This window comes from Apis dorsata, unplaced genomic scaffold, assembly GCF_000469605.1.
Source record: "Apis dorsata unplaced genomic scaffold, Apis dorsata 1.3 scaffold_8, whole genome shotgun sequence".
Lineage (NCBI taxonomy): Eukaryota > Metazoa > Arthropoda > Insecta > Hymenoptera > Apidae > Apis > Apis dorsata.
The window spans coordinates 753,422-768,680 of NW_006263311.1; the positions used below are offsets into that span (position 1 = coordinate 753,422).

The 15,259-nt window shown below is 43.4% G+C and overlaps 1 protein-coding gene across 4 annotated transcripts in view; it reads left to right on the forward strand.

Annotated features, from left to right (window-relative positions):
* The window catches only part of LOC102672911 (cell adhesion molecule 2-like), a 53,617-nt gene that overhangs the window by 26,340 nt on the left and 12,018 nt on the right, over positions 1–15,259 (forward strand). For 2 of the 4 annotated variants that reach the window (XM_031508711.1, XM_006607629.2), the window contains exons 1-2: positions 1–464; positions 12,040–12,245. In XM_031508711.1, the coding sequence (XP_031364571.1) occupies positions 404–464; positions 12,040–12,245 (267 nt within the window). In that variant the 5' untranslated portion in view covers positions 1–403. The remainder of the gene's footprint in view (positions 465–12,039; positions 12,246–15,259) is intronic. The other 2 variants (XM_031508716.1, XM_031508706.1) reach the window with 1 other exon arrangement.

The window sequence follows — 15,259 nt, forward strand, 5'->3', positions numbered from 1 at the left end:
TCCGGCGTGCTCCGTTTCTTCACCGTTTTCCTTTCGATATCGTTCCAATTATTAATCTCGCTGACCCTCCGAGACCAAGACGACGTTTCTCAATTTTATGGGAAACGTAAACGAGGACGGGAGGTGTTCGACCGGAGTCGGGGCGCGGAAAATCGAAGCGCGGCGCGTGGTGGCGATTGAAACGGAACTCTAACAATCTGCCGATTGCCCGCCTCGGCTCGTCGGAACTCTCGCTCGTGTTTATCGAGCGTGAAGAGTGTCGTGGACCTTTACCATTTCCCGCGATGTCGACGCGGCCGCGATAAGGATTACCCGTCAGTGGTTGGACGTGGTGTCGTTTAACGAAGAGGATGTGAATCGCACACGGTATCGAAGTGAACGCGCTTATCAAACAATCGCGGACATGGCTTTGAGGTGGCAGGCGAGGCTGTCCATTGCTGCCATACTCTTCATGTGTACGGAAGGTAATTATTAATCCGGTAAGCAGGGACTCGAATCGAAACTCGAAGGAAGAGAATAATCTATCTGATCGTCGACGTTTAACGGACCGAGATTTAACCGGCCGATCTAACGGCCGGGTAGAAGTTATTCGATCGAGAACGTAACACCAATCGGGCAGCAAAATGGCACGCCTAATGGAATTACCGGCGTGCACGGGTGCGTGCGACTCGAATTCGTCGTATGCATTATTCATAAGTCAGCTGTCTGTGTTGGCCCTAGCTTGGAACAGTGGACAGGGAGGGAGGGAGGAAAGAAGGGGAGGAGAGGGAGAGAGGTATAAGTTTTGCTTTTCGATGGAAAACGAGACACGGTCGTCGACTCGCATGGTGGTCGGTTCCCCCTCGGTTAATATCGATCACGTAAACTAATTACGCGAAGTGGCGCGACGTGGTGCGCCTCAGATACGTATATAGAAGTCGGGCGCGATCCTCCTCCTCTCCGGAATGAAGCGCGACCGCTATTCCTCTCTCGACGCCCCAACTCGACTTCCACCAACGCGATCTCTACTCTACGTTTCGCACCCCGTTTACGCTATTGTCGACGCTACACGCGTTCATGGTTGGATATTGTTTGTTGAAGTTTAATCTTGGAGGATTCGTATCGCGATGACTGTTGCAATCGTGTTTTCGCTCTCGAATTTCAAGAAATATTATATTTGAAAAGTATAGATTTCCGTTACATTCGCGATTCTCGAGGGATGAAAAGTTGTATTCTTTTTTTTTTGTCGTCGTCGAACGCGATTCCATTCTCGAAATCGAGGATGTCGTGAGAATTCCTCCCCCTGTATTTACAATTTGAAATGGCGGAAAAATCATTAAGGTTTATAACTACTTTCGTAATCATTGAATTGGGATTTGTTCGAAGCTGTTACGTTGTAACTAGCGGAACCAAACGAGCAACGAGTTACTCGAGGAAATACGCAACTTTCTACCGACGTTAATCCGCTGGGTATTAATACGTTGAAAATGGTTGAAATTAAGCCGCGCACATTCCCGGCTTATGAAACGGCCCCGTGGAGAGTAACAAGTTTTCTCGATTAGTCCTTTCGTTCAGTTTGTCTTGCCTCGCCTTGAGAACGTGCCCACCACCACGTTTCCACCACGCTAATTTCCACCAAATGGAAATTGTTCTTCGACATACATCGTTTTCGAACGTGCTTTGCCTCGAACACGCCTCGAAACGTGTACGTATATTTGCGAAAGGTCGTTAAAATGGCGATAAAAATTGTGGAGCGAAATCATTCTTTATCCGAAAAACGATCAACGGACGAGATCTCGACGTCGTTGTCACTTTTATCGTAAAAACTCATTAAACTAATCCCTCCTCGTTCCGTTAATTCGATTACTTTGCGGGTTCATTGACACGTTCATGATCGCGATTTGATTAAATTCACAGTCGAGTTCGTTTTACACGGTTGGCTTTAATTACAATTAAAGCGAAATATTATAGCGGCAAACTTGCTTGTTAATTACGCCTGATTATCTCATTTACGTGTTTCACCGATTGACCAGGATTCAACTATCGGAAAGTTGGCAACGTCGTTTCGATCTTATGGTAGGGATCGCCAAGATCGTACCACGACACGAGGAGACGTTAAAGCTTGAAGCTAATAATCCGTACACTCGGATTCGATGCATTTTATCGGCTGTTCCAGTGCCGATTTCAAACAATTCGAGCGAAATTCATCCGTAACGGATAATGGAACGGTATTATATACGATGGAAAGAAAAAATTTTTTCCCATCGGTGTAATGAGACCTGGAGGGGAAAAAAAAAAATCCTATTTGCAAAATTATATTTCCGGGCACGAGATAGTAGAATGCGAAACGCGATTTCGAAAATAGGAGGGAGAAAGAAAGAGAAAAAGGGAACGGATAATAACATTTTTCGCCAGGAGAATCAGTTTGATGTTTTTTTCCAGTAAAAACTAAAAGCTGCAAAGTACTAGAGTTTCGCACAATAATTGGAAGCAACACGAGAGCAAATTGAAAACTGAAGTTCGATAAGCAGATTTCCTGGATAATTTTGCGCGGAGAATCATCAGTCCGTATTTGTTAGAGAAGCTCGGCCTTTCGTTCGAATAAAATTGCTATTCCGCGTTCCGCTTTGAAAAGTAACGAAACAGTAAAAGAGAGGAATGAACGTGTATAGGAGCGTGTATATCTCGATAAAAAAAATTTTAATTCGCTTTTCTAAAAGGTTCCGCTGTCAACGTTTGTATTTACTCGCCAACTCTTCTCGTCTCCGTGCGACTTCCGTTCCGGCTATTTCCTTTCATACGGTACGATATCTCGGCCAGAACGTATACAACTTTTGGAAATCTTATCTCATTGTCTCGCTTGGTCGCCGCCCGAGTTTTCTAGGTTTCGAAGCAGCACACTATCGAACTATTGGGTCGACGAAGAGGGACCCATTGTGATTTCTTTATCCGGATGATAAATTGGCCTATCCCTTCGTTCTTTGCTCCAAGAGTCCAAGGATACCGATCGTGCCAGTCGTTTCGCGAATTTCTCGATTCAATTTTTCAGTTTTCGAAGGAAAATTCGAATTACGAAACGGAATCGTCTTCGCTCGACAAGATTCACGAAGAGGATCCAGAGGAGAGAAGATTTTCATTCTGGAAAGGTTAAGAAGAGAAATCGCAACGTATTAAACACTTGACGAAACTTTCCCTCCCGACTTTCTACGAAACGTAGAGAACTCTTTCTTCCTCCATACCTTCTCACTCGATCGAATAAACATTTTTCAACGAGTGAAAAGTAGGGAAACTGAAAAACGGGAGAGGGAATTACACGAAACGCTCGACACCGTGGACTCGTGATGCGTGAAATTGTATACGCGGTTCACTTCTCCAGCGACAAAATTATAAATTCGTTAGCGGAAAAGTTGGACGTGTCGAACATCGAGAAGGAGAGAGAGAGAGAGAAGAACGAAAAATGGTCGCTACACGAACTTTCCTCTTTCGACGTTCATTTCCGACGCGTGATACTGCTCCGGCTACTTCTCATTATCGGCATAATTTCACCATCCAACGATGGTGGAACTTTTGAACCGGGCCGCTCGATCCTATTATTATTTTAAAATAATCTTTCCACCAGTTTTTATCCAAGAAGCTTGTCTACTATTCCACTACCCGAATCTCGGCGGTAAAGGGAAACTTCGTTTCCTTGGGATCCTTCCTCCCTTTTTTTTTCTCTTTTTCTTTTATCTCGCCACTACTACGAAACCCGGAAACTACGACGAACCTTGAAATAACTTTTCGCAATAATAAAACGCCTCGAACGGGAGTTTGGGGAGTCTCGAGACCCTCCTCGGTAGCTCGGGGCGGTGCTCGTTACTCTTACCGGATCTACTTCCATCCCTTCCTCCAAAGGAACGTGACCGACCAATAAGGGAATAAAGTAGCTGGTAATTATTTTCACGCCTCGAGAGAGTTTTCGTTTGACCCTCGTAATTCCGCAACCCACCATCGCCATTTCTCTTCCTTCGAATAGTTTTCACGATCCTCCTTCTACCTGGCGTATAAGATAAACGTCCCGTATTTAATTAAGAGCTGTGGAGCTGTCAAAATTTGAAGGAACGCCTCCTCCTTCCTTGCCGGCAGGGGTTTGGCTATACCATAGGCGCGCGGCACTTTCGCGCGGGGGCTTGTTAATTCAAAACCCTCGTAGAGTAGGAAACATTAAGTTCCGGCGTGTTTTAATTACGAGCCTAAGCGCGAGCACCCTCGACCCGTTTAAGCGTGGGATCCTGCGCTGGGTGCTGCATTTCCGCGTCACGTGACGAGTGACGATAAACTCACAAAATCATGGCCGTTCCATTATTCCGCGACGTGGCCCACTTGTCCCATAATGGATACGTCGCGTCGTGTCGTCGCGTCACGTCGGTTCGACTCGTTTTCGCCGGAAGAGGACGGGCCTAGAATCGACCTTTGAGCACCTTTGGATTTACTGGAAGGAAAAAGAGCGAGAAACAAACGGATAGAGCGAGGGCCCTCTTTGGAGAGAGAGAGAGAGGGCGGCGGAGAGAGGGTGGATGCGAGGGAAAAAAGCGGCAGAGGGTGGAGGGGCGTTTCGAGTCTTAATTAATTGCTTTTATCATCGGCTACTCTGTCCGAACCTTCTTTCTTCTATTTCCCCACCCCTTCTTCGTCCTCCTCTCGTATTTTACCGTACGCTTGCCCTCCTCCCTTTTTTTTGTCTTCGAGCAAGAGGTATGGGAGTATATAGGTATGGAAGAGCAAGGGGTCGCAACTCGTTCCGACGGAATGAAGTAATGAAATCTGATCTGACATCGTTAACAGGTCTAATAGGGCTGATATGGCGAAGCTTATATACGTCGATAAATTGCAAGGGTGTGTGACGCTCACCAACTTTTGCCTTGGCTGTATTTGCACCGATGGTGCAATTTATCGTTCCGAGTGCTCTTTAAAAAAGAGATTCTTCTCGTTGTTTCCTCGTGCCGCGTATATTACGCGAAAGAAGAATTTTATTCTCTCCCGATAATCTAATCGAGGAGAATTCGAGATGGCAAATTTAAATATTGGAATCGTAAATCCATTCTTCGTATTATTGTCGGTTTGGAAATAGTAAATTAAAAAAAGGTAAAATTCGAACCGAAATCGTAACGCGATACATTGTTGCTTTATATTTTATATTTTTGTCTCCGATATTTTTTTTTTTTTTTTTTAAATTAGCCACGCAACAACGTCGTTGTAACGGTGAATTTGTTTATTTGTTGGAGTTATAATTGCCCGGCCAACGGAAGTTTAAAAATGTCAACGAAACAAATGCCGCGGTTAGAAATTGCGTAGTGATGGTTCACCCATATAAATTAAAAAAAGGAAAAAAGTATCGCGTCATTGTTATTTAAATTTTCCAGTTGATTTTTCCTTTCCATTCGCGAAACGGATGGATTTTTTATATATGTATAATTTTTATTTTACTGCGTGAATATATAATACGCGATCACCCTCAGAATTGTGAAATTCATTTTCCCTGTTGACAATTTCATATTGTTTTAAATAAAAAATCTTCGTGAACTTTCATCAAAGATACATCTCGTTCAACGATTCGAAATTTTCGCGCGATATCAAAGTTTCTAAAAGGAATATCATAATGCCTTTTCGTTCACCCGAGGCAATTATATAAAGCAAGCATACCTATTTTCCATCGAACGTATAATCATTTTAACAATGTAAGCCGCACAGCTGTGATAACTTCGAGCAACGTTATATATATATTTATAATCGGCGAAAATGTATTTAAATCACGTTCCTTAAGCGTGATTTAAATTTTATTAAATAATAATCTTAACGAGATCGATCTAGAACTCGCGTTGGATTCATGGGCACGAGATACTGCTATTTCAAATAAACAAAATTCCCTAGATGCCGAAAAAGTCAAAGTTTACGTATCGAGTTCATGCAATATGCATTCTAATTTTCTTTTCTTTCTTCCTTCGAAATATCTCGATTCCTTCGAAATATTCCGTGATAAATCTAGAATTTCCAAAGAATTTCGCTCGACCATCTGACATTTCCTTCGACGATATATTATTTTTTCAAACATTTTTACTCTTTGCACTTTCTCTCCCACGCAACGTCCACTCTTCACGAGGATAAAACGGGACACAATGGAAGGGAGAAACGGCGAGTCGTTAAAAAGGTCGGTGGGAAACCACGATTGGCGGTAACGATTCGCAAACACAATTATTACACCCGCAAGATGGCGGTATCGCGAAAGGAGGGGATAGGAGGGAAATTACAATCCGTGCCAAAAATCTCGACAACGCGATCAGCGTTTAACAACGTTAACAAATCAGCCGGTTGGTAAACGAGTCTCGTTCGAGCGGGCGAACAAGCGGCTGCAACTTATCGCGTCGCATATATCAATATTCCGCTCGTTTTGCCCGCGTCTTGCTCCCACCCACAAATCATCCCTACGGCGGTGCACGAAAGTTATGCCGGCGAACCACGTACGCGTACACCGGGCTATTTATTTCTCGCAATCTGTGGCGACCAGAAAAAAAAGAAGAAAGAAAAAAGAGAGAGAGAGAGAGAGGGGAGAAAATAAAATAAAACACCGCTCGACCGCATACCATCGTTCTTATGGTTGGTAGAGACAAATCCGTGACATGGTCACGCGACCGACCTTCTCCCTCCTCCGCCTGATTAAATTACATTGCCTATTTAAAAGATAAGAACTCCGTTATCGAACTTATTTATCGGATCCTGGCCAGGTTTAGTTGAAGCGAGACCGATGTGCCACCCAACCCCATTTAATTCCCTGATTTACACTAAATACGCACGTAAGCCGTCGGGATAATTAACTGCGCTCTGAAAAGAACAAGCTTGTATTCATTTTTCGCGCGAGAGCGTATCCTGCGCGGTTGATCACGCGGTCCCAGTTTTTTTCTTTCCTTTTTCTCTTTTCTTCTTTTTTTTTTTCCTCCCCTCCTATTGTATAGATTAATTAAATCCGGACAGAGAGAAAACTGTTTCCCCCGTGGAGAATGGAAGAGGGATGGAATTCGAAGCGAAATTGCATCGAATGAATTTTTTCCTGGAGATTTTTTTCCATGGAAATCAAAGGGAGAGCGGAAGCGTACAATATATTTCGACAGAGATCCTTTTGAAATCGGAGAATGCCACTTTCATAGCCACGGATATTTCTTTTTATTGTTTTTTATTTTTTTATTTTCTTGTTTTTTTTTTTTGGTATCCTTTGATAATCAGTCGACAGACTTTTGACTAGATTTAAACCGTGTTCGTTGGTTTTTGTCGTAAATACTACTTATTTTCATAGAACCTTGAAAGAACCTCGAAATTGAAGGAATGGAAAAGCATATGGCTATTTCAAAGTTTCGTGCAATCTCACGGTACACGATATACGCGTCGCTCGTTTAATTCCTCGAGGAGCTGGTCGACAACGTATATTCAGAAAGTACAAGTTGCGAGAGCCCGAAATATGATCGTAACTCTTAGGGAAACGATCTCTCCCTCGAGAGGACAGACCTAAATATTCGGATCGCCGCCCCGGACGACGAAACCTGGAAATCCTCTCTTTCCGCTTGGAAATTGCGGCGAAACGCGAACGGTATCGAGCACACCCGGACTCCCTTAAATGCCTTAATCTCGCCAATCCTTTAGACCGAATCCTTTGATACCAACGACAATGTTGCTCGGATCGAGAACGTAATCAATCGCGTTATCTTCTTATCCGAGTGGGTGAAATCTCCTTTCTAAAAGAAAAAAAGAAAAAAGTGAGTTTTAAATTTAAATTACCGAAAACTCGATACCCTACTCGAGAAATAGGTTTGCATTTCAATTACGCGTGATTGAAGATCTAGCTCCGGGGAACCAGTTCTGGAGTTCCATCCTCCTCCTCACTGTGCATGCACAATGATATTAACATTTTAACCCGCAAACAGGCCACGTTTGAAGTTCACGCCAGACTGTAATAGGTCTTGCAAAGTTAATTCCGTCAACTTGTGCACGAACTTAATCGAGACTCACGTCGAGAGACACGTTATAGTCGTTATAGTCGTTATAGTCGTTACGCCGACGTATTTTTCCAACGACTTTCCGCATTAAGTTATCGCGAATGGTACGTCGAAGATGGATACGAGGATAAAGCTTATTCGATCCGCGAGCTTTCAATATCCAGAGGGATACCATTACACGCTCTCTATCTACCTACAGGTACATTTTACGATACTGCAATAATCGCTATGCAATATCCATCCACATTTTTTCTCTCCTCAACCATTTCCAACCGCTACGAGGCCGTTCCTTTTTCCCTCGGAAACGGGGGAGGATCGTTTCTCTTTGAGACGGATAGCTGAACACTTTTCTTTCTCGACCACGACTTACCCGACTAATTAGAACGCTCGAATTCCTAGGCGTCTTGGCGACGACCGTCGTAATGGGCGTTTTTCGTTTCGCAGAAGCGCTCAACTTAGCTTCCCCTCGCTAAAAGTGACTACGGTCATCCAACGTTGGGCTTCCATTGTGGAACTAAAAAGTGGTTGGTTAAACGAAGAACCACCTGTCCAGACGATTCCTCGCTCGTTTCGCTTTCTCGCGGCGACAGAAATTCTTTGGGAAGCGCGAGAGATTTGAACAAATTCTCGTCGCATACGATTCAAAATCGTATAAGAAATATCTTACTTATCGACTACGTTGTAAACGATGATGTAATTCGTGCCGCTCCCTGATACAATGTATCAGTTCACGAAACTGATGATTACAGATGGAAACTTTATCCATCTCGACCAAGCGCAATTTTTCGCGCACAATTATTTTTCATTCTTTATTATTAACTTTGTCACACGATCGGTGCGACATACCGGGATAACAGCGTTCGTCATAACGAGAGCCACTGACCACATGAAACGTGGCGCGGCGGTTTGTGACGCCGAGCTCCAATTACCAGAAGTTAGAGAGGAGAGAGAGAGAGAGAGGGGGGGGGGGGGGGGGGGGGGGGGGGGGGGGGGGGGGAGAGAGTGGTCTAGAACAAGCGCGACCGGTCGAATCCGGTTTTTTTCTCACCTGGGCGAAAATGAATGGGCCGCAATTTGTCGCACTCGTCCATAAGTCATTGAAAATTGTCATTGCAATTTATCACGAATCCGCCGGGTGTAATTTTATTTTCAACGGATGGAACTTCCAACGAGATCTGCCGTTATTTTCCATTAGGCGCGATTTACCGGTGATAAGGAATGCTAACCGCGTTCAATCATTCTGGCAATTACGGCCATCCCGCTTCGACTCGCCACCAACTTTCTTTGTCGAGTCGAGCGAGAGAGAGAGAGAGAGAGAGAGAGAGAGAAAATAACTGCGAACTTTACTCGAAACCAGTGAAATATATCTTTACAAGATATAAATTCCCGTATTATTCGTACGTCGAATATACCGTCGCGTGAATCACGAATACGACAAACCGATTTGAACAAAGGTGTATATCTATATTCGTGTCGGTGATTTTTTTTTTTCTTTGGTAAATCTTACTTGCCGCGATTTCTCGAAGATTACCAAATTGTAATTCGAAGGAGAGAAATTCTTTTACTTTTTCCTTTATTTTTGTCCGCTTTCGCACGAGATATTTCTATCGATATCGAAATCGATTGCTACCCGATGCGAATCGATATTACGATTCTTTCCCTATAAAACGTACCGATATTTGTTTGCGTTATGGTCTGAATTTTATAAACTGATACATTTGGATGGAGATGAGAGAGAGAGAGAGAGAGAGAGAGAGACAGAGACGGATCATAACATTATATGGCTGTCATACGTCAATAAATATTCATGAGGTTCTGAAATAAAGTTCGGCCATCACGTGTTCATCAAGATAAATGGAAGTATCGGCAGTAAATTGTACGTGTCGTGAAGAAAGACCGCGTCCTTTGTCCGCGACCTGAAAACTCTCGAACGAGATTCGTGTTATTCCATGAATACTGATCGTTCCATCCGAGAAACTTGACCGGGTCGACGAAATTTTCATCGTTCTTAATTTATTTTGCTCATCCTCTCCTCTCCTCGAGAGCTCTAACAACGAAAGAAAAGAAGGGATGAGGCGATAGTTGGCCGTGATACGCCACATTGCCAGAAAATTCGATGCGCGAAACTGGATTCTGGTAAGGTAAAGTGAGAGGCGGAAAAAAGAGAAGAAAAGTCAGAGAAAGAGAGAGAGAGGAGAAGCTCGTTACAAGCTCTCGCAGCTTGGTCGTTGCTACAGAATTAATTAAATCGGAAGCGTGGCAAAGCACATATAAAATATCAAGAAATGTGGACGGTTACGGGGAAGGATTTTATTATTTTGTTATTCCATTGATCACGCTCGATGCGCTTAAATTCCCAACCTTGTTTGCCGATAATCCGCTATTTCTCTTGCGTAAAGAGTCGTAATTGAACCTAGCAAAATTGAAAATTAATTATTTGCTCTCCGAGAGCGTAACGTGGAACACGTGACGCTTTGACGTTAAAATGGGAAATTTTCATAAAGCGACGTTGATCAACTTTGCTTTTGAGCGGCCCAATTAAAGGTTAGATCAACATGCAAATTGCGATAGTTGCTTTGATACGGAGAGGGAGAGTCGGGCAAGAGAGTCGCGTTACGTAAGGAACAAGGCAAGGGGGGCTGGTTTCCTTCACATTGCTCGATTGAAAAAGTTACTTGCCAAGGGGAATGCACGTCGAGCAGGGGGAATTAGCATAGTTGAAACGGGTGGACTCCTGTTTTATTCATGTATATTAATAAGTAAGCTTATCGCATACGCGTTTCAAGCGTCGGTCTGTATTGGACGACTTTTCTTTCCTCCTTTGATGGATTGATGCGAGAAAAACAACGATACAACCCCTCCTGTGAGTGAGAAAGAGGAGAGGCATTTTCTCTTCTCAGCTCTACTCGTTCCCCCATCTAATTCACTCTTAAGCCGAAACGTAATGAGCTCTGATCTAATCTAATTCCATCTAATCTCTTCCCGGCTTCTATACTCTTCCAAGCTGGCCTATCCCAGGCTATTATGTTTCTCCGATCTATAGAGATCTTCTATACTTCTTTTTCCTATTGAAGGTGCACCCTGTTCTTAAAGCTTCCCTTCTCCCAGACAACTTATTTTAACGACTCGCATAAAAGTTATCCCTGTTATCTCTTTCCAAATATTTCCTCTTTCTCGAGGGTAATAACTAGATAAATACGGACAACACGTGCAACAATGATTCACAAACACTCGTAATTGTATTATATATGAATATAGGAGAGAAGAGGAAATTCTATTTTTTCAGAAAATTGGGTTGAATCGAGAGTTGAATCGATGAGTTCGTTCGCATCTTCGTAACTAATTCCGATCGATTTTCTTTAACTTCGACGGGACACGACTATTTCAGGCTCGTGAATTTTTAATCCATCTTTATTGGCCAAACTTTTATAAGGATGCACGCGCGCGCCAGTTTGATACGGAGAATACGAGGTAACGATTACCACGCGAATGAAATAAAGGAACATTAATATTCGAGGTATTGCAATAATAAAAGAGTTATCGATGTTTGAATTTTCGGGGGAAAATTTAGGACGCGTTTTCATAAACATCCTCGGCCAACGGTATTGAAAGAACAAGCAAATTTAATACGCTAGTCGAATACGAAATCTGATTTCCGACTACCGCGCGGAATAACGTGACAATTTAACCCGTCACCCCCCCGTAAAACTAAACAGAAATACACGTACGTACCAATGTTCGAATGTTTAAAATCAATTATTCGTCGAAACTCGTGGACGAATTTTCACGTGCGCCAAGGGCAAAAATTATTTTTCGATGCTGTTCCATTTATTTCACGCGCCCCTGTTAAAAACGTCCATTTCGAAAACGTCAATTCGTTCGATTTCGTATTTCGAATGTTTTGAGAATGAAAGAAAAAGAAAGAAAATTGTATATTTTTACCATATCGAATATATATCGCTCTCGCGGAGGGCGAGAGAAGTAACATTTCTCTGACTAACCGATCTTTTTCTCCCCCCTCCTCTGGTTGTTGCAGACACGCTGAGCTTAGGAGATCGCACGATGGACAACATGGATCGACACGGTGGTCAGGGTAGACCGCGGAACCAGATGCTCGATCCACCCAACATGAAACTGAAGGTGGAGCCTACGTTCGACTACTCGCAGAACACGAACGTGACAGCGCTGATAGGGAAGACCGCTTATCTCACGTGTAGGGTTCGCAACTTGGGCGACAAAAGCGTAAGATTCCTTCATTTCCATCGTTCATCGTCCGATTTCGCCATTTTTCCGCCTACGAATTTCCTCTGTAGAGCCGAGTTCCGATACCTTTCTCATTTATTTCTTATTCGGAGACCTGTTTCCGAGTTGGAATACGGGATATTGCTCCGGGATAACGCGGAAAATTGTTCAAGACAGGTTAATGTTCCAGAAAAATGGTTACCTTTATATATATATATACACACACACATACGCACACTCTTCTCTCCATCCCGTTACTCGACGGGGTTTCGACAAATTTGTGGCAGAAAGGTAATCACGACAAAGGCATGGTACATCGTTGACTGAACAAGAGAGGGGAACCCGATCTTCGCAAAGACGTTAGGAAAGCGATTTGCAGGAAATAATCGAGTTGCTCGAGCTCGATTGGACGTTAATCGACCTTCGAGGCAACTGGAAACTCAATTTTATAGCTGCTCGCGGTTCCGATGTTAGGCTACAGGTATTGGTCGACCCGAAGTAACGGTTGGGATACTCGAGGTATCCGTCGAGTTATAAGCGAGTCATGGTTTCGCCATATCTTACGATACGACCTATTTTTCCTATTACTTCTCTTGTCAATTTTCTCTCGGCCGCAACGTTAGACGATATGGTAATGTTAAGAGGATTCAAGATCACGTAGTTCGTTAGCAGTCGAGTTTCTTAGCGAGATGGTATTTTGGTAGAGCATACGTTGCAAAGCGTCTCGATATTTCGAGATGATATCGGAGATAGAAGATACCAGTTCAAATAGAGCCAAATAATTTAAATACCTTCAAATTTTAGAATCCGGAGAAAGATTGGACATTGAGATTTGGACAACAGGTAGGAGAAAATCCAGATAATACCTGAATCTATTTTTCGGCCAGATTGTCCGCTTCCTTTTGAAATAAAATTAGTAGTTTATCGTTAAATCTTACTCAAAGTTTCGTGTCGGCGAATATCTTTGTAGATACAAACACGGGATTGTTTGATTAATATCTTGGTAGAAATAAAGTTGGAGAGGCGAATGAAGAAGGGGCGAAACAAAGATCGCGCAAACGAGATTGTTGATCCAGATACGGGGATGGAAACAAGGCCGTTCAATTTCAGTATTTCCTAGTGTGTAAACCGTATTAAGTAAATTCATTATTACGGTGGAGGGCCGACGTACCTTAATTTCATTCGTTGTTCCGCGTCAGCCGTGAAATTCCATTTGCTCCACGTCCGAATTGCTAGGTCATACGGATTTCCTCGATACGTGATTCTCGCCCCTTTCCACTCCATCCGGACGGACTTCGTTTCTCTCGTAATATTCATCAGCGAAACCTTGTCTCTTGCTATCAATTTTACAGAAAATCAAAAGATCGATGAACTACCGCGGTCGCAAGAGCGCGAATACGCTTCAGAGAGCAACTCTTTTTAGAAACTTACTTTTCTAGAAAAAAATTACTTCGAAGAAGAAGGAAAAAAAGAAATTAAAAATTGATTCGCGACATCGATCGCTTCGAGAGCGATTGACCGAATTTTCAACGCGGTGTATTCGAATTTTACTCTGAAAGAGGTATTCGCACGTTCTCGAGACAAGCAAACAAGGACTCATTTGCAGTTACGTCTTCGCAAACGTTGCTCAAACGTTCGACATTGGTCGTTTCGAGCTAGATTCGTGGAAGCTCGGTCGACTCCCTTGGCTCGTTTCGATTGCCAAGTTCCTCTTATTCCTAGAACGCCGAGAAACGAGCTCGTCGCACAGGGTGGAGACGTAAACTTCTTCGAGTAAATACGCTAAGTAGCGCCAACACTCGAGCCCTGGCTTCGCGCGGATTCCAAGTTGGAGGAAACAGCTGCCTTTTCCGGTTTACATCGGGAGAGATGAATCGCGGAGGAGGATATATATCGGCGCGGCGGGGAGAAGATTCACAAGCTTTTGGCGAGCTTTCTCGCGCAAATGACCCACCCCTTTGTGCACCAACTTCCAACCACCGATTATTAATGTCTCGTCGTTGTTACGACAGCTATTGTACACCCGTTTTGTCGGGAGTCAAGTGCACGGGCGGGTCGACGAACCAATAAAACTCATTGTTTATGCCCGCGCGTGATATCGCCGCTTTTACGACTCCAATTTTATCGCGGACATATACTTTTCAGAAACTACAAGCGTCGCGATAAGCCCACTTATTTTTTCGTTCTCTCTCTCTTTTTTTTTTTTTTTTTTTTTTTTTTTTTCTTTCGTAAAGTTAACCCTCTGCGAATTCGATCGGCCGAGAAATATATTATGCAGTTACCAACACTCTTGCGTAGCTGTGAAAAGAAGCAAATCTGATAACGTTAACGCGATCAGACTTACAAACTCTTACACATTTTTTCCCCCCTTGTCACGATACAACGCATATTACGTCTAGTATTTTTCATATCAAATCTTTTATCGATATAATATCAATTTATCCGCAAAGGATTAAAATTTTCTTGATATTTATATTTTTAAGAAGAAAGCATCTCTCGGTTCGACTTAAAAGAATTCAAAAGTAGAGAAATGAATTTTATTAATGTTCGATTGGACGCGAAAATCGAAACAACGCGACGCCCCGACGCGTTTCGGCCGTTTCAGATTGGCCAGAGCCGGATCAGAGGCTCGGTCATCCGATTACCCTTCCCCCCATCGCGGCCCTAATAGCCCTCTCGACGGGAAACTTCATTTTTCGCGCCAATAGGCTACAAAATAATTTCTCCCATCCATCGTCCCGGTTACGATTTATCTAAACGAGGTATCTCTCTGGGCCGGCCCGGTTCAAGATTACCCGGAATTATCCTCGCGAGAAAGACACAAGCTCGATCTCTCGAAAATGGAACGAGAGAGAGAGAGAAAAAGGGCGCATGCCTCGTGCAGTCTTTTCTCCCCCTCCTCCCTCGCCACGAATCGTTCCCTCAGTAGCATTACTCCGAGAACGAGGTTGAATCGAATCCCGAGTGGAAAGGAGCACCGCCAGTGGATTGAATCGTTCCATTTTCGAAAGGCG